General features: G+C 46.1%; 1 protein-coding gene across 3 annotated transcripts in view; it reads left to right on the top strand.

Annotated features, from left to right (window-relative positions):
• The window catches only part of GOLGA3 (golgin A3), a 38861-nt gene that overhangs the window by 12879 nt on the left and 4064 nt on the right, over positions 1-21918 (top strand). For 2 of the 3 annotated variants that reach the window (XM_087942862.1, XM_087942860.1), the window contains exons 8-22: positions 1171-1308; positions 2845-3006; positions 3896-4264; positions 5844-5921; positions 6727-6990; positions 8359-8453; positions 9606-9822; positions 9905-10048; positions 11168-11365; positions 13616-13732; positions 14877-15016; positions 16055-16187; positions 17325-17447; positions 19464-19628; positions 21202-21359. In XM_087942862.1, the coding sequence (XP_087798988.1) occupies positions 1171-1308; positions 2845-3006; positions 3896-4264; positions 5844-5921; positions 6727-6990; positions 8359-8453; positions 9606-9822; positions 9905-10048; positions 11168-11365; positions 13616-13732; positions 14877-15016; positions 16055-16187; positions 17325-17447; positions 19464-19628; positions 21202-21359 (2501 nt within the window). The remainder of the gene's footprint in view (positions 1-1170; positions 1309-2844; positions 3007-3895; positions 4265-5843; positions 5922-6726; positions 6991-8358; positions 8454-9605; positions 9823-9904; positions 10049-11167; positions 11366-13615; positions 13733-14876; positions 15017-16054; positions 16188-17324; positions 17448-19463; positions 19629-21201; positions 21360-21918) is intronic. The other variant, XM_087942861.1, reaches the window with a different exon arrangement.

Here is a 21918-nt window from a genome sequence, read left to right as displayed (position 1 = left end):
CATGTGAGGTATTACCGTGTCAATTCAATAGATCCGAAGGGAGATTGGCTGACTGTGGTTTCAAACGGGGGTGATAATCGCTGTTTTCAATGGGAAACAATTTTCTCTCGATGTGATGGGATGCAACCAGGAGGTGGAGGGAGGGGCTGGATTCAACCTGGGAGAAAGTAGGTGAAGACGGTCTCTTCCTAACAGTTCCCAGACTATATTGTAGATGCCTATAGTTCAACCTGGCAAGAGTCTGTCTATAGGTGTTAAAACAATAGAAGAACTCAACTTGGAAGAATCACCGCATGTCATTCTGGGTTCGGGTCGTGACACATGTTTGACTGTGAGCAAACCAGTTGTAGACCAGTAAGACTCTAGAAAGAGTGCAGAGAAGAGCAACCAGGGTGATTAGGGGACTGGAGGCTAAAACATACAATGGACGGTTGCAGGAACTGGGCCTGGCTAGTCTAGGGAAGAGAAGGACCAGGGGAGACAGGAGAGCATCTTCCAATATTTGAGGGGCTGCCACACAGAGGAGGAAGGGGTCAAGTTACTTTCCAAGGCACCCGAAGGCTGGACAAGGAACAATGGATGGAAACTGAACTAGGAGAGATTCAACCTGGAAATAAGGAGGAATTTTCTGACAGTAACAATCCATCAATGGAACAAACGTTGCCTTCAGAAGTTGTGGGAGCTTCATCACTAGAAGCTTTCAAGAAGAGACTGGACTGCCATCTGTCAGAAATGGTGTAGGGTCTCCTGCTTGGGCGAGGGATTAGACTAGATGACCTACAAGGTCCCTTCCAACTTTGTTAATCTGTCTGTAGAGTCTTCCGTAGCTGCCCCAATGAAGGCTATTCTTATTCCTCGTTCATTTATTTACGGTAATTGGTTTATATGGCCATCTATTCATGTCACAATGGCATCTCACTTAGGCAGCTAACTCCAGGCAAACTCACAGTGATATAAAAATGCATGACAGTAGCTGAAAGCAACACCAGTCAGCGATAAATGGTTGCTTTGAGTCTCTTCGTAAGGCCATCAGAGGCACAAATTACAAGCCTTTTAATCTAAAGAAAAGAAGGCCACAAAGTTTTAACTCTTAATAGCTGGGAATTGATTTCTTCAGATGTCTCTAAATGCAGTCCTTTCTCTCATTCCACTCTTTTTTCCCCCCCCCAGGCTGGACAGATGACTCAAGTTGGCCTGTTGGAACATCTGAAGTTAGAGAACGTAACCCTGTCTCATCAATTAACGGAGACGCAGCATAGATCGATCAAAGAGAAGGAACGCATCGCTGTGCAGCTGCAAAACATTGAGGTAACGATGGCAGAGGTTTCTCTATGCCATACACGTTTTCTGAACGAGGCCTATTTGATTGACAGTCCCGTAAACCTATATTAATGGGTAAGGAATCAGTTCTCTGGAATATCCCAGTCTTTAAACATTTTATTAGAGTCTAGGATAAAATAGAAAAACACAAAAACAACTAATAGGACACATGGAGAGGGGAAGGAGAAAGGAAACTGAGGAGGAAAGGGAAAAGAAAAAGGCATAGATGTCCGACTCACTTTGTTGTAGTAAAGCATTAACCTCGAATCTCAACTTTTTACTTTTCCACAATAATACAAACTAGCCATTTCTATAACAACAAATCAATCTAATCAGTAAAACCCAAAATCAAGGTTTCATTTTTTTCCCCCCACCCCAAGCACAAAGTCCAGAAACGGTTTCCAGGTAGAAATAAAAGTACTGATATTCTTTTCTTTGATCAAAACGGTCAATTTAATCATCTCTGCCGTCAACTTCTGTAGCCATTCATCTTGAAATGTCCTTCCACTTTTGTGCATACAGACGTTTTGCTGCCATCAACATATATTATAAGATCAAAGTTCCAAATTTTTCCCCCCAAGTCTCTTTCCATTAACCCCAAAAGAAAGATTTCTGGTTTTATCTTGATCTTTGTTTTAAGAATTTTCGGCATTCAAAAATATGACTCTTAACGCCAAAATTTCTCAGGAATGTGCATCTCATTTTGAAATGCTATTTCTGGCCTCTGCTGCTTGGCCAACCGATGGTCCTGAACACCTGAAGGACTTTAGTTCAGTTACTTTTTAAAAAAATCAAAACCAGAAGCTCATTTGTCCATGCAGACATGGATAAACGCGTAAACTTAACAAATCTTGTGTGGATTCAGGTAGTCCTAGGCTTATGACCACAATCGGAACCAGAATTTATCGCTGTAAGCAAGATAGTTGTTCAATGAGTCATGATGCCTTTTGTCAAGATCGTTGTAACTTCATTTTCTAGACAAATGGTTGTAAGTCGAGGAGTTACCTGTAATTAATGCTGTGATTTTATATATTGGTATCAAAGGAAGCATGTTTAACACTAAGCCCCTCACTTGGATCTAACGGCAAGGTGCAGTTAACCCAAAAGTGCTTTTTCAGGAGGCAAATTTCTTTTTTTTTCCTTTCGAAGACGTTTCATTTCTCATCCAAGAAGCTTCTTCAGCTCTGACTGGACAGTGAGGAATGGAAGGATTCATACTCCTTGCAGACAGCTGGCCATTTGCATCCTTTTAGAGGGTTGTTGGAGGCCACTTGGAGGTTTGTCTGTGTCCTCAGGGTCACCCGAGTAGTGCTTCTGGTTCCTGTAGCCTGCAGTTTTTCCCTCTGGAAATCCATTCCTACTCCCACACCATTCCAAGGGTGTTCATCCCAAATTGTATAGCTGAAAGTCTGACTGAGAATCTCTACAAAGGTGGAGTTAACTGCATGCATACGGTTCCTGTTTCTCAGCATCGCCTTGGCAGCTGTTACCACCATTTTAACAACTTCTGATGCTTCTGCACAGGCCGACATGTTAGACCAGGAAGCAGCCTTTCTGCAGATCCAGGAGGCTAAGGGTATGGTAGAAGACGACTTGCAGAGGAAGCTGGAGGAATTTGAGGAAGAGAAAGAACAGCTTCAGAAGATGGCTGATTCAGCGGCAGCGTTGGAGCAGGAGCTAGAAAAGGTACAAAAGTTTTGTGCATTGTATTGCAGCCAAAGATATGGGACTCTTGTGTAAAGGTTGAGGTTGATTCCTGTGGTGGAATGTAGTCTGGATTCCCAGGAGGTAGGGGCTGTGTGCCAGAGGAGTTAAGCGGCAACTCAGTTCACATAGCTTGTGTCTGAGAAAGAGGGTGAAGACGGCTCCTCGTCAACAGTTCCCAGAATATATGCTTATGGGGATGGTTGTTGTTATTGTTGTTAGTCGCAAAGTCGTGTCTGACCCATTGCGACCTCATGGACAACGTTCCTCCAGGCCTTCCTGTCCTCTACCAGCCCCTGGAGTCCATTGAAGCTCACCCCTACTGCTTCAGTGACTCCATCCAGCCACCTCCTCCTCTGCTGTCCCTTTCTTCTTTTGCCCTCAAATCGTTCCCAGCGTTAGGCTCTTCTCCAGTGAGTCGGGAACGGTGAGTATGGGGACGGTTGTTTGCTTTAATCTGGCAAGATTCTGTCAGTAGGTGAGGAACAACAGCAAAATTCTGCTTGGAAGAATCATTATGTGCCTTTCTTGGGTTTTGGAAGCTGACAACTCTTGAGTTAAGAGTCTATGGAGATTCTCAGTCATCCAGGTCATGGTTGTCCCAAAGCTGCTTTTTCAAGAGACAACTGGACTTCCTTGTTATTTTTTGAAGACGTTTTGCTTCTCATCTAAGAAGCTTCTTCAGAGCTGAAGAAGCTACTTAGATGACAAGCAAAACGTCTTCAAAGAATAACAAGGGAGTCCAGTTGCCTCTTGAAACAGAACCTTTGGGACATCTTAAGTTAAGAGTTAAGGCCAGGTGGAAGGATGCCTTCTTTTACCTTGAGAGGAGATCAGGGTGAGGGTGAACTTCTTCGTGTTCTTGGCTCAGGTCAAGCTAACGCTTCAACAGCGAGATGTTCAGGTGGAGACTCTGCAGCAGGAGCAGCTGGACCTCATGAGACAATTGACCTCCACCCAAGAGACGTTACAGACCCGAGACCAAACCGTGGGGGAGCTTCAGGTGCGCTACGACGAACTGGAGGCCAGGTTGGCTGAACTGCAAGGAGAGGCTGCCTCGAAGGACGACTCCATCCGCTATTTGCAGAACGAGAAGATCGTCTTGGAAGTTGCCCTGCAGGTGGCAAAGGCGGGGCAAGAAGGACTCGAAGAGTCCATCCAGCATTTGGGAGGCCACACCAAGGAGGCCTCAAATGTTCTGGACCAGCTCAAGCAAGAAATAGCCATCAAATCAAGTCAGGTATAATTTCCCGTATTTCCTTGCTGTTCTTCAGTGTTGGGATTCAAAAATTTTTACTACTGGTTCTGTAGGTGTGGCTTGGTGGGCGTGGCTTAGTGGGTGTGGTAGGGGAAGGATATACTGCAAAATCCCCATTCCCTCCCCACCCCACTAACCTGCTTTCCAGCTCCGTTCTCCTGGGCAGGGCAACCAAAGAAGACCCAGCTAATCAGCTGGGACTCAATGGGAGGCAGAGAATAGATGGGGTTGGTGGGGCCAGTCAGATTTGCCGGTTCTCCAAACTACTCAAAATTTCCACTATCGGTTCTCCAGAACCCGGTCAGCCAAAACTTTCACTTCTTATCTTCCTCCTGCACGTTTTTTTCCGATTGAGTTCTTCTTTGAGGTGGCCATTTCTGACCACTGCTCCTACCGCCTTCGGGAAAGGGAGTTTGGCCAGCTGAGGAGGAGAGATGCGGCTCTCCTCGACCCTGCTGGCGGTCTCCCCCCTCTTCACCACCTCTACAGGGTGGCTTAGCCCCGAAACCAGCTGGCTCAGGGGCGCTCCAGCGGCGAGCCCAGGCAGAAACCACGCACGATCGCGGATTCCTGTCTGTCACCGAAGCCCTTCAAACCGGAAGTCTCTTTCCACTGTTCTTAAGTGAATCGCTGCAGTTGTTCAGTTAGAAAAATGGTCAGCGAATCTGGCTTCCCTATTGACTTATTGTTGATCAGAAGGTCCTGATCCTGGGACACTGCAACCGTCATAAATATGAGCCAGTTGCCAAGCGCCTGAATTTTGATCAGGTGATTGCAATGGTCATCAGGGTGAAAAACGGTCATCAGTTGCTTTTTTCAGTGCCGTTGTAACCTTGACCCACCAACAGCCAGCAGAGCTGATGGCAGACTCGGACAGTGAGGAGGCTGGGGAGGGACATGGGCCAGTCCTGGAGTTTGGGGAAGGCTCTGATGAGGGCTCTGCGTCAGAGGCAGAGATGAGGCCAAGGCCGTCCGACAGTTATCAGCTGCCTTCAGAGTTGGAGATCAGTGGGGCAGAAGAACAGCTGGAGCCTGTTCCTGATGTGCACATGTGCAGAGCTGCCAGGAGAAGGGAACAGTTAAGGAAGAAGGATCAACTCGGGAGTAAAGGCAGAGGTGGACAGTGAATGGCCCCTCCCATAGGGAATAAAGAGGAGCGAAAGGGGAGTGGTGCTTGCAGGAGAAAATTAGTTCGTTTAATTAGTGTGAAGATTTGTTCGTGACTCTCAGAGACTCCTTGCCAAGTATTTCCTTGTACAGCGTTGCACTTGGAAGCTATCGGCCTGGCAACTCTCCAAGCCTGATAAGTTCTGTGGTTGTAATTCACCTTTGAAAGACTCTTTGCTGGGACTTTGCTGGATGTGAATGAGAGGAATTCACATATAAAAAGGGGTTTTGTTGGGACAAGGAGTCTGTTTTGTGATTTTTGTGAAGCCTAGGTCAGAAGAAACAGTCACTAAACGAACTATCATAAGTCAAAGACTACCTGCATTGGCTAGAATGATGGAGATTAAAATGTTGGTCTCATAGGTTGAGTCCACCTTTTATTTTGTCCTGGTAGGTGGAAAACTTACAACAGGAAAGTGCACATCTGAAGAAGCAAACCCAGAGAGTGAAGGAACAGTATCTTCAACAGAAGGTGAGTATGCGTGTGTTTTTTTTTCCAAATTTTCTCACTTTGGAGGAAGTGGGAAAAATATTCAAGATTCATATTCAAGATTCACAGGGCTGCTTATTGGATCTCCAAAAGTGTTTTGGGCTTGCAAATTTCACACATCTTTACACCATCTTAAAGCCGTTGCATTTTCCCCGCCTGGGATCCCAACTGCCAGCTTGCAGTAAAACACAGAGTTTTTTGATAATAATCTATATATATAAAAGCCAAAGACCACTCACGCATCATCACAAAATCTCCAGAACCGTAAAGCCTACAAACTTGTAAATTTGGCCCGTATGTTCCTCTTGGCTTCTAGGGGCTCGCTAAGAAAGGATTTTTCAAAACGACTATCGGAGCATTAGTATTATCTATATTATTATTACAACGCTCTGATGCTAAAGGGTTCTACTCCCCCTCCCCACCTGAAAAGAAATCTCTTCCAAATGCAAAACCCAAGCAGAGGAGAGGAGTTTCAGTTTCAGTTTCACAGCACCAAGCAGCTTTAGTCCAGAACAGTTGAGTTAAGCCACGCCCAGGCTCCTTGCTGTCTCCTTGCTCATACGGCAAATATGCTTTCAGTTTCCAAGCAGCCCTCAACTCTCTCACACACTGACAGGACGCTAGCCAGATGAATACCAATGGATGCTGGTAGGCAGAGGCAGAATTTCCCCCCCTTATTTTCCTCCCCAAAAACTAAGCCCGACCACATAGTTTCATAGCGAAGCACGGGTATCGAGCTAGTATTTCCCATTAAACCATAACCTTACGTTTGCTTCTTGACCCGCAGGTGATGGTGGAAGCCTACCGCCGAGACGCACTTTCCAAAGACCAGCTCATCAGTGAACTGAAGTCCACAAAGAAGAAGCTGGATGCAGAAATCAAAGAGCTAAAGCAGCAATTCCTTCAGCTTCAGGGTGAGAAGAGATCCACGGAGCTGGAGAACTCCAAGCTAGCAAAGGAACTGACACGGATTCAGCAGGGGATGCAGGAACTGGAGAGCCAGCTCCAGCTGGCCCAGAAAGAACGAAACGACCTGGAGGCAGAGCTGCAGGTGGGAAGGAAAGCCGAGTTTAAGAAATAAATAGATTAAACGAGGCATTTCTGTGGTTTTCCCCTCCTTTTTAAAACCATTCCTTTTTTTCATACTTAAGGGTAGATCATAGGGGTGACACCGAAATATACTTTTATCATGTTTTATTTATCTATATATTAAATTATTGCATTTTATTCCAATTTCATTTTAAATGGTATTTTATTTCAATTGCATTTTAAAATAAAATAGAATAGAGTAGAATAGAATAGAAATAAGGAATAGAACAGAACAGAACAGAACAGGAATGAAATGAGAATAGAATCCTGGTCATTCATATTTCGAACCGTTACCATCAGGGAAACGTTATAGGTGTCTTAAAATGAGGACTAATACACTGAGAAACAGTTTCTTTTCCAAGGCAATAATTGTCTTGAATCAAACAGTGCATTTGTGATTTAGTCCTATATATATAGTGGCATTTTTAAACTATTTAACTTACTAAATGTTTTAGATAGGTTTTAGACTAGGATTATTATTATTATTATTATTATTATTATTATTATTATTATTATTATTATTATTATTATTTGTTGTTGTTGTTGTTATTAATTTTACTTTTTAAAAAACTGGTGTGATTGTAATGTGTTTGGGGCACTGTGCTGCAGAAGCTTTCAAATTTCATTGTATTCGTGGACTGCAATGACAATAAAGCTATTCTATTCTATTCTATTCTATTCTATTCTATTCTATTCCAGAATAGAATAGAATTAGAAAGAGAAAGAGAAAAGAATAGGAATGAAATGAGAATAGAATAGAATAGTATAGAATAGAATAGAAATAGAAATAAGGAATAGAATAAAAATAAGGAATAGAATAGAAATAAGGAATAGAATAGAATAGGAATGAAATGTGAATAGAATAGAATAGAAATAGAAATAGAAATAGAACATTGAATGAGAATGAGGATAGGATAGGATAGAATTCTTTATTAGCCAAGTGTGACTGGACACACAAGAAATTGGTCTTTGGTGCAAATGCATTTTAAATTGTTTTTATCAGATTTTAGTAATAATTTATGTCTGGTACTCTGCACTTTGATATGGCCCAAGGGCTAATCAATAAAGTAAACTAAACTAAACATAATTCACAGTACAGGTTAGTCCTCAACATACAACAGTTCATTTGGTCACGTAAAATGGGGCAAACTTGCTTAAATAAAACGTTTCCCCTAGCATCGTAAATTTGGGGCTCAATTGTGGTCGTAACTCGAGGACTGACCGTTTTTTTTTCTTTAACCCAGCTTTCTTCCTAAATAGGTAAGCTCGCTGCATTAAAAAAATGAATCCTTTCAATTTTTCTTTCGTGCTTTTTTACCAAATTTCCCAGTCTTCGAGGTTCGACCAAGAACAGATGTCAGCTCTGGTCAAAGTCAACGAAGACTTAAAGCAGCAGGTCGACGAAATGCAACAAGAAACAAAGATGTGAGTATAGCTTGCGTTGGTTTAGCTGAACCTAACCCATTACCTGTATCCGTTCTTAGTCTCTTCTCCCTTTCGGCCATTACAACTTGATGGACCAAATGAGGCACGTTATGTAATACTGTTGATTCTGTCCTAAAAATCATATATTGCACACAACCTCATTAAGTTGTCGTGTTATTGTGACATTGTGCTTTACAACCTTCCCTCTGTCATGAAACAAACTGTTGTACGTCAAAGACTAACTGCTCACATTGCACTCGGAGTCTTAGTGAGCTAAATAGGAGCCAGCCGTGTGCAGCGGCAGCCAAAAAAAGCCAATGCAATCCTAAGTTGCATTAACAGAGGGATACAATCAAGATCAAGGGAGGTACTAATACCACTCTATAAAGCCTTAGTAAGACCACACCTAGAGTACTGCATCCAGTTTTGGTCACCACACTATAAAGGAGACGTTGAGACTCTAGAAAAAGTGCAGAGAAGAGCAACCAGGATGATTCAGGAGACTGGAGGCTCAAACATACGATGACTGGTTACAGGAACTGGGCCTGGCTAGTCTAGGGAAGAGAAGGACCAGGGGAGACAGGAGAGCGGCCTTCCAATATTTGAGGGGCTGCCCCAGAGAGGAGGGAGTCAGGCTGTTTTCCAAAGCACGTGAAAGCCAGACAAGGAATAATGGATGGAAACTGATCAAGGAGAGATTCAACCTGGAAATAAGGAGAAATTTTCTGACCGTGAGAACAATCAACTCATGGAACAGAAGTTGCCTTCAGACGTTGTGGGAGCTTCATCACTGGAGGCTTTTAAGAAGAGACTGGACTGCCTTCTGTCAGAAATGGTGTAGGGTCTCATGCTTGGGGGGGTTGGCCTAGATGACCTACAAGATCCCTTCCTACTCTCTCAATCTGTAATTAATCTGTAATTAGCACCAAGGTGCTTCCCGGTTGAAAGGATTACCTGGTGACATCACTGGCGATTGCCCAGTTGTGGGGTTCCTTTTATGTTCCTGGAAGGAGCTAGAGCTAAGGACGGGAACTCACCCCGTCCCACAACATTTCTCGGGTCTCGAATGCGACCTTGCTGCTTTGTCCTAGCCACATGAGCCATCGTGTCCCTTTACTGACCGCCCCTTTGCTGTTGGGTTCCCTTTGCCAGGGCCATAACCGAGCAGAAGCAGAAAATGAAGAGGTTGGGTTCCGATCTGAGCACGGCCCAGAAGGAGATGAAAGCCAAGCACAAAGCTTACGAGAACGCCGTCGGCGTCCTCAGCCGGCGCCTTCAGGAGGCCCTGGCCGCCAAGGAGTCGTCCGAAGCTGAACTGAACGAACTCAAGGCCCAGTTCTCCGAGAGCAAAAATAACCAAGCTAGCCTAGTAAGCAACCTCACTTCTTTCCTCTTCTAAAACCGTGGCATCCTTTGACGCTAACCCCCGGCATGTGCCTCTTGGCCTTCAGGAAAGGATACGGACTCTGGAGGCGGAATTGCAGTCTCTCATCCACAGCAAGATGGTTCTGGAGAAGGAACTTCAAGAAGTCATCTCGGTCACCAGCCAAGAACTGGAAGAGTACCGAGAGAAGGTCCTTGAGCTTGAAGATGAGGTAATGGCTAAATGGCTTGTTGCAGGGGTGTCAATTTCACTGAGGGCTGCGTCATGGCGGTGGTTGACCTTGGGGGAGGGGGGAGCCTGGGCCTGGCTGACTGGGGTGTGTGTGTGTGGCCGACTGGGTGGGCGTGGCTAGTTTGACGCCACTCCAAACTGCTGACATGTTTCCTCTTCGCATTGGATAGACTGGGCCGAAGCCAGGCTGGGCCGATCTTTCCTCTTCACATTGGGTAGAGCCAGGACGGACGGACCCCAAAGTAGTTGGGCCAGATCCAACTACATTGCAAGCCAGATCGGGCCTTAAGTTTGACACCCTTGGCTTATTGGGTTGCTCTGCCATCTTCCGTGGACATAAACCGAGCCATACTGAAACTGGTTTTTGACTCCACAATCTCTGGTGAGGGTTGGTTAAGTTGGATATGGCCAACGGGTTGCTTGAAACCCGGTTGAAGCCATTCTTGGTTCTTGATAAGGACTGTAAGGAGTGACACGGTCAACACGTTGGGCCTTTCCCATCAGCCATGTTCAACTCGAGTCCTTTAACCCCAATTCCTGAAAATGGCGGGGGTGTGCTGTTAGAGGCAAGCGGTCAATTCTTAGCCGAGTTAGGAAGAAAACTGCGAGGTCCTTGATGCTCTCTTAGCTGGGTTGTTTTCTTGCAAATGTTTCACGGCCATACTATGCAACACCATCAAGTGCTAGAGTGGTGTTTGTGGAGGAGGAGTTGGAGGACCGTGGGGTCCTTGGTGCTCTCTGAGCTTGGTTGGTTATTTTCCTCCGCAGATCTTTCATTACCCAACTAGATAACATCATCAGTGCTAAAAGAGAGTTGAGATTGTGTATATACAAGGAGTTGCCCTATTAAATTTAAGAAAAACAAAACTCAGGTTTTATTTCCAAGAGTTTAAGAAAAGAAACAAAAGGGGCTCCTTGGAATCATTCATCTAGCTTATCTGTCTCCTCTTCAAAATCAAGTGTGGTCTCCAGCCATCCAAATCTTGCTTTGGGCCCAGATAGGTCTTCAGGGAAAGAGGTCAGTGTTCTTCTTTTAATGGAGGATGCAGTGCAGTGTGGTTAATGGGGGGGGGCCGAAATGGTTTGTGTGGCCACACAGCTTCAAGAAGCGAGAGGCTTCCGGAGGAAGATCAAGCGCCTGGAAGAGGCCAACAAGAAGCTTTCGCTGGAACTGGAACACGAGCGTGGAAAGTTCACCGGCCTGAGCCAGTCCAACGCAGCTCTGCGAGAGCACAACCGCATCCTCGAAGTGGCTCTAGCCAAGAGAGAGGCGGATCTGGTGCAGTTGAATCTCCAGGTAGCTTTCTCTTTCTCTTCCTTCTTCTCCTCTCCTTCTCTTTCTCTTCCTTCTTCTCTTTTTCCTTCTCTTTCTCTTTCTCTTCTCCTTCTCCTTCTCTTCCTTCTTCTCTTTCTCCTTCTCTTTTTCTTTCTCTTTCTCTTCCTTCTTCTCCTTCTCCTTCTCTTCCTTCTTCTCCTTCTTCTCTTTCTCTTTCTCTTCCTTCTTCTTCTCCTTCTCTTTCTCTTCCTTCTCTTTCTCCTTCTCTTTTTCTTTCTCTTCCTTCTCTTTTCTCTTTCTCTTCCTTCTTCTCCTTCTCCTTCTTTTTCTCTTCCTTCTTCTCCCTTTCTCTTTCTCTTCCTTCTCCTTCTCTTTCTCTTTCTCTTCTTCTTCTTCTCCTTCTCTTTCTCTTCCTTCTTCTTTTCTCTTTCTCTTCCTTCTTCTCCTTCTCCTTCTCTTTCTCTTCCTTCTTCTCTTTCTCTTCCTTCTTCCCCTTCTCTTTCTCTTCCTTCTTCTCCTTCTCCTTCTCTTTCTCTTCCTTTTCTTTCTCCTTCTCTTTTTCTCTTCCTTCTTCTCTTTCTCCTTCCCCTCCTCCTCTTCCTGCTGCTCCTCTTCCTCCTTCTCCTTCTCTTTCTCTTCCTCCTGCTCCTCTTCCTCCTCCTCCTCCTCCTTTTTCCTTCTCCCCCTCTTCCTCCCTCTTCCCTGCTCCTCTTCTTTCTCCATTATTATGAAAACATCTCCTCTTTCTTTTCTTCCTCCTCTTCCTCCTGCTCCTCTTCCTCCTCCTCCTCTTTTTCCTCCTTCTCCTCCTCCACTTTCTCCTCCGCATCCTCCTCCTTTATGAAAAAAACTCTTCTTCTCTTTTTCCATTATTATGAAAACTTCTCCTTCTCTTCCTCCACCTCCTCCTCCTCCTCTTTGCTCCCCCAGTCTACTCCTCCCCAGTGGTGAAGATGCTAGACCATTCCTAGCTCTGTGCTAGTTATAGGAAAGTACAGGGAGTCCTCAACTTAAGACCACAATTGATCCCAGATTGTCTGTTGCTAAGCGAATCATTCATTAAGTGAGCTGTGCCCCATTTTATGACTTCCCTCGCCACAGGTATTAAGCGAAGCACTGCAGTCATTAAATTGGCAGAATGGTGGTTAAGCGACTCTGGTTTCCCCGTTGACTTCCCTTGTTGGGAAGGTCGCAAAAAAGGGGAGCACGCGACACCGCAAACCGTCCTAAATATAATCCGCTGGCCAAGCATCCGAATTTGGATCGCGCGACCACACAGAGATACTGCAACGGTCCCGATTTTACATTTTTCAGTGGCGTTGCAACTCTTGAGTGGTCGCTAAACAAACTGTTGTAGGTCGAGGACTATCGGCGTCATGAGATGCTGCATTCTTAAATCTAATCCTGGCTCCATCTGGCCTCCTCCTGCAGCTTTCCGAGGGGACGGTTCCCAGAGGTTTTAGAACAGGGTTTCTCAACCTTGACAAGGTCACGATGAGTTGCTATCAACTCTCAAAATTCCCCAGCCAGCCACCAATTCGAGTCGCTACATCTTAATCCTTCCGAGATTGAAACACACTCCTTTAGACCAGCGGTTGCCAACCAGTGGTTGCCGGGGACCACTGGTGGCCTGCGAGAAAATTTTGGTGATCCACAGAAAAATGTCCCCCCACAAAGCAATTAATTCAGGCTGCGTGGGAACACAAGGCTTCCCCGCCCACATGGCCCACCCACTTGCTGGCCTCCACCCTTTGGCCAAGTGCAAACCTTAACCTTGAGTAGAGCCACGCGAGCTAGAACTGGAAGGTAAGACCAACGGCGGGGGAGGGAAATCCGCCCCGGGGTGGCTTGCTGACGTTGGTGGGAAAGTCGGTCCCATATTCCAGAGCTGCAGGAGTCCCAGGATTGGCCCTTTGGTCATCCTGGAGCAGCTCCTCCAGTCCATGGCAGGCTGGTGCACCCGGGCGGAGGAGCAGCCTCTGCAGAATGACCAAAGGGCCAGTAGCCTGTGGCTACTGCAGCTCTGGAACACGGGACCGACTTCCCCACCCACGTCAGCAAGCCAGAATTCATATTAGTGGTCCGTGGGATTTAAAATTACGGGTTGGGCGGTCCCCTGAGGTCCAAAAGGTCGGCAACCCCTGCTTTTTAGACCATGGCTCCTCCCCTGACTCATCCAGCAAGTCCTCCGTTCATGCGGGAGAATGAAATAACAAACGAGCGCAGAAATAAACAGCGCCTTTCTCTGCTTTCGATCTTCCCGCCTTCCAGGTCCAGGCGGTTCTGAGGAGCAAAGAAGAAGAAGATCAAAAGATGAAGCAGCTGATTCAGACGTTGCAAATGGCTTTGGAGAAAGAAAAAGCCAACGTCCTCAGTCTTAAGGAGCAGGTACAGTCCTGGCTGAAAGCGTCCGGAGCTTTTTGGTAGGTAGGTAGGTAGGTCAGGATGGTATACACGCAGGGGTCTCCAACCTTGGCAACTTTAAGACTAGCGGACTTCAACTCCCAGAGTTCCTCAGCCAGCTTTGCTGGCTGAGGAACTCTGGGAGTTGAAGTCCGCTAGTCTTAAAGTTGCCAAGGTTGGAGACCCCTGCGTATACAGTATAAATGAGTTGACTTTGCTGAGTATTACTGTGAACATTGCCAAGACGTAAGATCTGGAAATGTGGTGTTGTGCAGGTTGTTGTGGCCCACTGGCTCAGAGTTAGACCTGGAGGAGGTTTTGAGAGGGAGCCTGGGCCAGCTTCAGCGCCCTTGCAAGGCTCTGTTAAGGAAACAGCATCGGAGATAGAGGGAGCGTTGGGGCCTTCCGTCCTCCCCCAGGTAGAGAGGCAGCTGTCTTTGTGGCCTGAGCTGAGTGAGGGGAAAGGAACAGATAGGACCCATCCCAGATGCATGTATGCATAGAGCGGAGAGGAGAGCAATGGAAAGCAATAAGCTGGCTCTCGGGGAAAGGGCAGACCTAGACGCTAGCCAGCCCTCCCCGGCTGGGAAATAAATAGGAAGGGTTTGGAAGTGGCCGGTTGTCACCGACAACCAGTGGTTTTTAGCAAGCAATTCAGATCCCTTGGCTTAACCCAGGCCGGTTCAGAACACAGGTTTTGCCTGATCAGGTACCCCAGACGAGGAACACAACCTGATACACTAATTCTACTTTACTGTAAAGCAACCTCGACACAGAATCTTGCAAAGTTTGAAAGTGCAATTCTCCCACTGTCTCCTTTACAGCCTGAGAAACTAGGGTGGATCCCTTCTTTTATCTCTTGCCCCCCACCCATTATGCAGCTGTGGGCTACGCTGCCTCTTATCTGACCATTTCCTAAGCAGCATCTCTTCTTCCTGCCTCCTAAGGTTTCCCCCCCCCCATACACCGCCCTACAAATGGGCTGGACTTCAACTCCCAGAATCCTTAGCCAACCTGGCTGTAACCTTCTAGTGTGGGGAGCTGAAACCCGACCCCTTGGTAGGGCACTGAGGTTGGGAAAGGGGCTACGTTTTTGCCTGTGAGGTAACGATGCAACGTGCCGTGGCAGGTTACAACGACTAAAGCGGAGTCGGCGCACAACCGTCGGCATTATAAAGCTGCTGCGCTGGAACTCGGCGAGGTCAAGCGGGAGCTGCAAGCCAAAGAAATCCTGATCCAGGCTCTCCAGGTTGAAGTCGACAAGTTGCAGTGAGTGTCGAAACACTGCCGTTTCTCAGGCTGTGTGCCGTTGGCTGCCTTAGTCGTGTGTGCAAACTGTGCAAATGAATGAAGGGAAAGGGACCTGGTGTATCTTGTGTACAATGAGCTAGAGAAACAACCTACAGAAGGACTGGAGGAACCTGGGGGGGGGGGAGTTAAAAGAGCTATCAGCCTGGAATCCTTACGTAGTCACAAGCGAACTAAGTCCAACCCGGAAGTGGTATTCAGCCGGTTCTGACCGGTTCTGGAGAACCGGTAGCGGAAATTTTGAGTAGTTCGGAGAACCGGCAAAATCCCACCTTTGACTGGCCCCGCCAACCCCATCTCTTCTCTGCCTCCCGTTGAGTCCCAGCTGATCGGCTGGGTCTTGTTTTGTTGCCCTGCACAGGAGAACGGAGCTGGAAAGCAGGTCAGTGGGGTGGGGAGGGAATGGGATTTTGCAGTAACCTTCCCCCAGGAGTGGGGTAGGGGCCTCTGTGGCGCAGTGGTTAGAGTGTAGTACTGCAGGCTACTTCTGCTGCCTGCCGGCTGCCTGCAATTTGGCAGATCAAATCTCACCAGGCTCAAGGTTGACTCAGCCTTCCGTCCTTCCGAGGTCGGTAAAATGAGGAGACCCAGATTGTTGGGGGCAAGAGGCTGACTCTGTAAACTGCTTAGAGAGGGCTGTAAAGCACTATAAAGCGGTATATAAGTCTAAGTACTATTGCTATTGCCATTTTACAGTATCCTTCCCCTGCCACACCCACCAAGCTACGCCCATAGAACCAGTCATAAAAAAAAAAAAAAAATTGAATACCACCACCGGGACGCCAACCCCTTGTTTGAGTGCCATTGGCCCTTATCTAACTTCTAACAGGCGTCAACTGTGAATTGAGAAGATTCCTGTGTCTCACTTAGCAACATAAACTTTGAGCTCAGTTGTGGTCCTAAGTCGAGGACTATTTGTAGCCCACATTGATTACAACGCGGTCGTTCCCGAGAACATGGATGTTCCCGAGGTGATTTGAGACTCTTTGTCCGTTCTAGGGGAGAAGACGGAAAGCACTCCGAGGAAGTCTCGCAGATCCAGCGGGAGCTGGTTGACGCTCGGTCTCACCTTCAGCTTCTGCAGAAGCAGCTGGATGATCAACTGGACAAGCAGCCTGTGGAAAATCAAGAGGTGAAAGCTCGGCCTTGGCTTTTCCCTTCCTCCTTGACGAGCTTTACGTGTTTGCAGTAGAAAAACACCAAGGGAACACAAGTAGAAGAAGGCCAATCGGCAACGAAAAGGAAATTGGGTGGAGAAAATCTGAATTGGTGAAGAATCTGTGGTGCAACTGCATTGGAAATGTTTTAGGTGGGGTCCTTGGTGCTTAATTTTCTTGCAGATGGTTCATTACCCAAACTAGGTAACATCATCAATGCACTGATGATTTGGGTCATGAAACGCCTGCAAAAAACAACAACACAACAACCTCAGAGAGCACCAAGGACCCCTCATGTCAACCCTGAGCTACAGATACTCTCCTTTATTAATGTTCAGTGTATTCTGAAAAGGCATTTCAGAATTGGGGGGGAAAAAAACACAGAAGGGCAACCCATAATTATTTCACGTTTCCCTTTAAGGGTAAAGTTTACATGTTTGGATTTTTAACTGAGGTGGGGAAAGACAAAAGCATTGTTAAACGTTTTGTTTTCATTGTCCTATTTTATAGCCCATCAGTACTTGGAATCTGAATATAGGGATCTTATTTGCCCTGCCCCATACAATATATAATAAAATTGTAGATCTGGCTGCCACAAAATGCCTTCTGGATCAGTTGGCGCTCCCAAAGGTTGTGTCAGGCTCCAAAAACCGAGAAAGACACACAAGAGTTAATTCCGAGCAGTGTCCTGTATTGTTCCCTGGCCTGTAGACAGAATCTTGCCAAACTCAAGCAAACTATTTACATCATGAAAGACACACACTGAGAACTTCTAGGAAGAAGCTATCTTGATTCTCTTTCTCCTAAATTTTGTTGTCTCTGGGTCCTCTGGAATGCAGACTGCATTCCACCACATTTTGAAATCACTTCTTGGAGAGGGAAGGTCTTCATTGGTTTTGAGCCAGGATTGGTAGGTGGATCGTTCGAATTCTTGAACTGTATTCCTCTGAATTCCTTCATGGATGATTGACTGCAGGAATGATTGACTGAGGAAAGGCCCGCTACTATGCTTTGCACTGCATGGAAGCCCACACTTGTGCTATTGACCTCTCCTATAGGAAGAGTCTGTCCAAAGCTTGCGATGGTTTTGACTCGTCTGTTTGTCCTTGCAGTTGGAAGACCTCAAATGGGAAGTTGAACAGAAAGAGGGAGAACTCCAAGCTTTGAAGCAACAGCTGGATTTGACGGAGCAACGCAGTCAGAAGGAGTTGGAAGGCGTGCAGTTAGTTCTCCAGGTATTCTCATTGGATTCTACAGATGTTTCCTGTCCTAGTGTCAGTCTGTGCTCCATTCAAAATCCAAGAAAGAAATACTTAGACTCCATAGATTAGAGGAAAGAAATCTTTTACTGAAATTTGAAGTGGTAGCTTCAGGTAAAATTCTGAATCTAAGAAATTAGGCGCGCAGATCACATATACAAAGGGATGGAATTGTTCCCACCCCACCCCCCCCCAAAGTTCAAAAGATTGTTCCAATCAAAAGTTCTGGATATGGTCATGTGGGCATCTTCAGGTGGTGATGAGGCCTCTGTCCGTTGACCTTGACATATTTTGATAAAGATTTGCAGTTGCGCAGAGAAAAGAAGGCTAAGCAAGGAATAGAAACTTAAGAGCAGGAATTTATACTCCCCCCCCACTCCTCATTTATACAGGACAAGAATGTAACACCTCCAGCTCTCTTCCCAGACATTACCCCTCCCCCCTTTACTTATGGCAGCCAAAAGATGCAAAGCAGTAGTAGAAGATCTTGAAGGCTGACACCTAGACTGGTCCTTCTGAGAGAATTAGAGGCAAAATAGGATTCCAAATGAATAAAAACAAGATCAGAGATGTTCCAGGCCTGAATTCAGATTCTGTTTCAGAATTTTCAAAATCTTAACGAAGCCGCCTGTTCTAGAAGCACTCTCTCTCTCTTGGCAGTGAAAACTTTGCAGCAAGGTTGACACATCACACTGAGCTAACATGTGGTTCATTTGGCCTTGGGTTCAGTGCATTGTATGAAGCCAGTGATCATAGCTGAAAACCACCACACTGGGGTGCTGTGTGAACCCTTGTGATGTAGTCAACACCTCCTGGTGGAAATAAATGTTGCCCTAATGTCTGAGCGTTTGCAGTGTCACTACTATTGTGAGACAACCCAAGAGCAAAACACAACACACAGAGGCGTTGTCTTTTTTACACAGTAGTTTATATACAAGACAGCTGTATACATACATATTCATGATAGGCAAATACCTGGCAAGTAAAGAATCTTCTTTACTCTGTACTGAAAACTACAATGTAGACAGAACATAAGGAGAGAGAGATACCCCCTCTCATGGCTTTATATATATAGACAACTTCTTAAAGTGACAATAACCCTGTGGACCCATCCTCAGTCTTAAAGTGGCAATAACTCTGCTGACTCATCGCATCAGCATTTACAGCAGCCTTACAGCAGCTGGTCAGCTATTAAATCAATACCTTAACAAAGTATGTGAGCTCAGCCAAGGGTCTCCTGAGTAGATATGATAAAATTGTGCTTGAATTAGACTTATTTTTTGTGATGGTCATTGCTTACAGTTTGTCATGCCCCTGTTGGACTCTGAATCCAAGGAGGAAGCCGAACAGCTGACAGGGAGTGTGGGAGTGTGGCTCCGTTGGCTGTGGAGGAAACTGGGGAAGGGCAAAGTCCGGTTGGGCAAAGCAGGGAAGAGGTAGAACAAGGGAGAGGGAATTCAGAGGAAGACCCCCCTCTTCATCCTAGGGCAGGCAAGGAGGAATGGATAAGAAAGCAACGTGGGTTGCGTGGCTTATGGGGGAGGAAAGGGCCCTGATTCCCTTCCTTAGCCACAGCTGGGAACACAGTTTATATGAAAGGCAGGCTGTGTATGGCAGGCTGCTGGGAGCAAACATGACTGTATCTTGTGTTGTCGTTGCTTATCTGTGTTCCTGGTGTCCTCCCAACCCTGTGAGTTTTGCCATGCCTTCAAAACTGAAATTCTTGCTCCTGCCCTGCCAAACTAATTTACTTCAGTTTGGCTTGATTGGACTTTTAAGTTACAGTTTGTGTTAACCATGTTTTGGACTGAATTTTCTCCAGTTAAAGGCTGTTCCTGGGAGAGTTTTTCTCCAGTCAGAAGGTAACCTGGACATTGGGGGCAAAGTTGGAAATAATAAAGGGACTCTTATTGATTATCTGACTGTGTTGCCTTTGTGCCACGTCCCTTTGGGTCATCACACTGTTTCTTGGCTATCCATTCTTCCTTCTAGAACCTCAAGGCGGAGTTGGAGATGGTTCGGGACGATTTGTCCATGACTCAGAAAGATAAGTTCGTGCTCCAAGCGAAAATGTCCGAACTGAAGAACAGCATCAAGACTCTGCTCCAACACAACCAGCAGCTGAAGCTGGACTTGAAACAGGGGAAAATGAAAAAGGTACCTGGAGATAACGCGGACTGTCCCTCCGCTTTCATACCCACAGCTTTCCCGTTAGCCTGGATCCCAAGCCTGCAATCCAGATGATGTTTTGATCTGGAAGTTGCTTTTCTGTTTTTAGCCATCGTGCGGGATTGGATTTATGAGGGGGGCCTCCTGGTTGCTGCAGTCCAGGACTGCTTACAGGTAGTCCTCAATGTACGACCACACAGTGAGATATTCTTTAACTGAGTTTTGCCCCGTTTTATGGTCTTTCTTGACACCCTTGTTGAGTGAATCATTGCAGCCGTTAAGTTATTAAGACTGTTGTTAAGGGAAACGGGCTTCCACATTGACTTCGCTTCTCCGAAGGGGATCGCATGACCCCAGGACACTGCAGCCGTCACAAATCCATGCCAGTTGCCAAGCATCCAAATGTTGGTACACATGACCACGGGGAGGCTGCAGCGCTTGGAAAAACAATCATAAGTCCCTTTTTTTTCCGGTGACATTGCAACTTCAAGCACTCACTAAAAAAAAAAAAAATACTTGTAAGTTGAGAACTACCTGTATTGGGGCTTCTGGATCTAGGGAGGATCTGATCATTCGTGGCCAAGGCTTAAGACATCTAAGTTCTCCACTCTTAACTGTAATAGCAATAGCGCTTAGACGTACATACTGTTTCACAGTGCTTTACAGCCCTCTCTATAAGCAGTTTACAGAGTCAGCCTCTTGGCCCCAACAATTTGGGTCCTCATTTTACCCACCTCGGAAGGATGGAAGGCTGAGTCAACCTTGACCCGGTCAGGATCAAACTGGCAAACTGCAGGCAGCCGGCAGTCAGTGGAAATAGTCTGAAGTACAGCACTCTAACTGTACTAGGAAGGAAGGTAGGAAGGATGGAAGGGAAGGAAGGAAGGAAGGAAGGAAGGAAGGAAGGAAGGAAGGAAGGAAGGAAGGAAGGAAGGGAAAGAAAGGAAAGGAAAGAAAAGGAAAGGAAAGGAAAGGAAAGGAAAGGAAAGGAAAGGAAAGGAAAGGAAAGGAAAGGAAAGGAAAGGAGAAAAGGAAGAACAATAGCAATAGCACTTAGAATTATATGCCACTTAATAGTGCTTTATAGCCCTCTCTAAGTGGTTTACAGAGTCAGCCTCTTGTCCCTCAAACAATCTGGGTCCTCGTTTTACCCACCTCGGAAGGATGGAAAGCCGAGTCAACCTTGAGCCGGTCAGGATCGAACTCCTGGTAGTGGGCAGAATTACCCTGCACTACTGAATTCAGACTACTGGATGATAGATAGATAGACAGACTAGGCAGACAGAGAGACAGACATGGAAAGAGAGACAGAGAGAAACAGTGAGGGACAGAGAGAGAGAGAAACTGAGGGACAGAGGGACAGAGACAGATAGCAATAGCCCTTAGACATATACAGCATTACAGGACTTTTCATCCCTCTCTAAGCAGTTTACAGAGCCAGCCTCTTGCCCCCAACAATCTGGGTCCTCATTTTACCCACCTCGGAAGGAGGGAAGGCTGAGTCAACCTTGAGTCAACCTGAAAGTAAGTTTGTTGTTGATGGTCTTTTTGTTTTTAAAAGAAGAAACTCAAGGGGGAGACCGGTTCAAATCCGGTGACCCCAGTGAAGATTCCTGATTGTCCTGTCCCTGCTGCTTTGCTAGAAGAGCTGCTGAAACCTCCATCGGCGGTGAGTAAAGAGCCACTGAGGAACCTCAACAGCTGCCTCCAGCAACTCCGGTGAGTCACGTTTTCTGCCTTTTTCAACTCCAAAAAAAATCAAAAATGGCCACGCGCAAAAACGAAAAGCACCTAGAAAGAAATAATCACAAATTATGCTGCAAATAATTTGGGAATCACAAGTGCTATTTTGAGGGTTGACTCATTTTTTACTGCCAATGAATCTCCTCACATTCCTAAAACAAAGGATTGGGGTGAGGGGCTGTTTTTCCGATTTGGGGGGCCTGGGAAATGAATACAGTTGGTTCAGCAGGATTCTTCTTAATAGCAACAGCAGTTAGACTTATACACCGCTTCACAGGGCTTTACAGCCCTCTCTAAGCAGTTTACAAAATCAACATATTGCCCCCAAGAATCCCCATTTTACCAACCTTGGAAGAATGGAAGGCTGAGTCAACACTGAGACAGTCAGGATCAAATCCCAGGCTGTGGGGAGAATTAGTCTGCAGTACTGAATTCTGATAGAAGATAGGTAGGTAGGTAGGTGGGTGGATGGATAGATGATAGACAGACAGACAGACTAAACAGACAGACAGACTGAACAGACAGACAAATGGAG

Source organism: Notechis scutatus, chromosome 13 (assembly GCF_049901735.1).
Source record: "Notechis scutatus isolate UNSWTSFEM ecotype Mainland chromosome 13, rNotScu1.2, whole genome shotgun sequence".
NCBI classification, from domain to species: Eukaryota; Metazoa; Chordata; class Lepidosauria; order Squamata; family Elapidae; genus Notechis; species Notechis scutatus.
The sequence above is the reverse complement of the archived record's forward strand: the minus strand, read 5'-3'. Positions and strand labels throughout refer to the sequence as shown.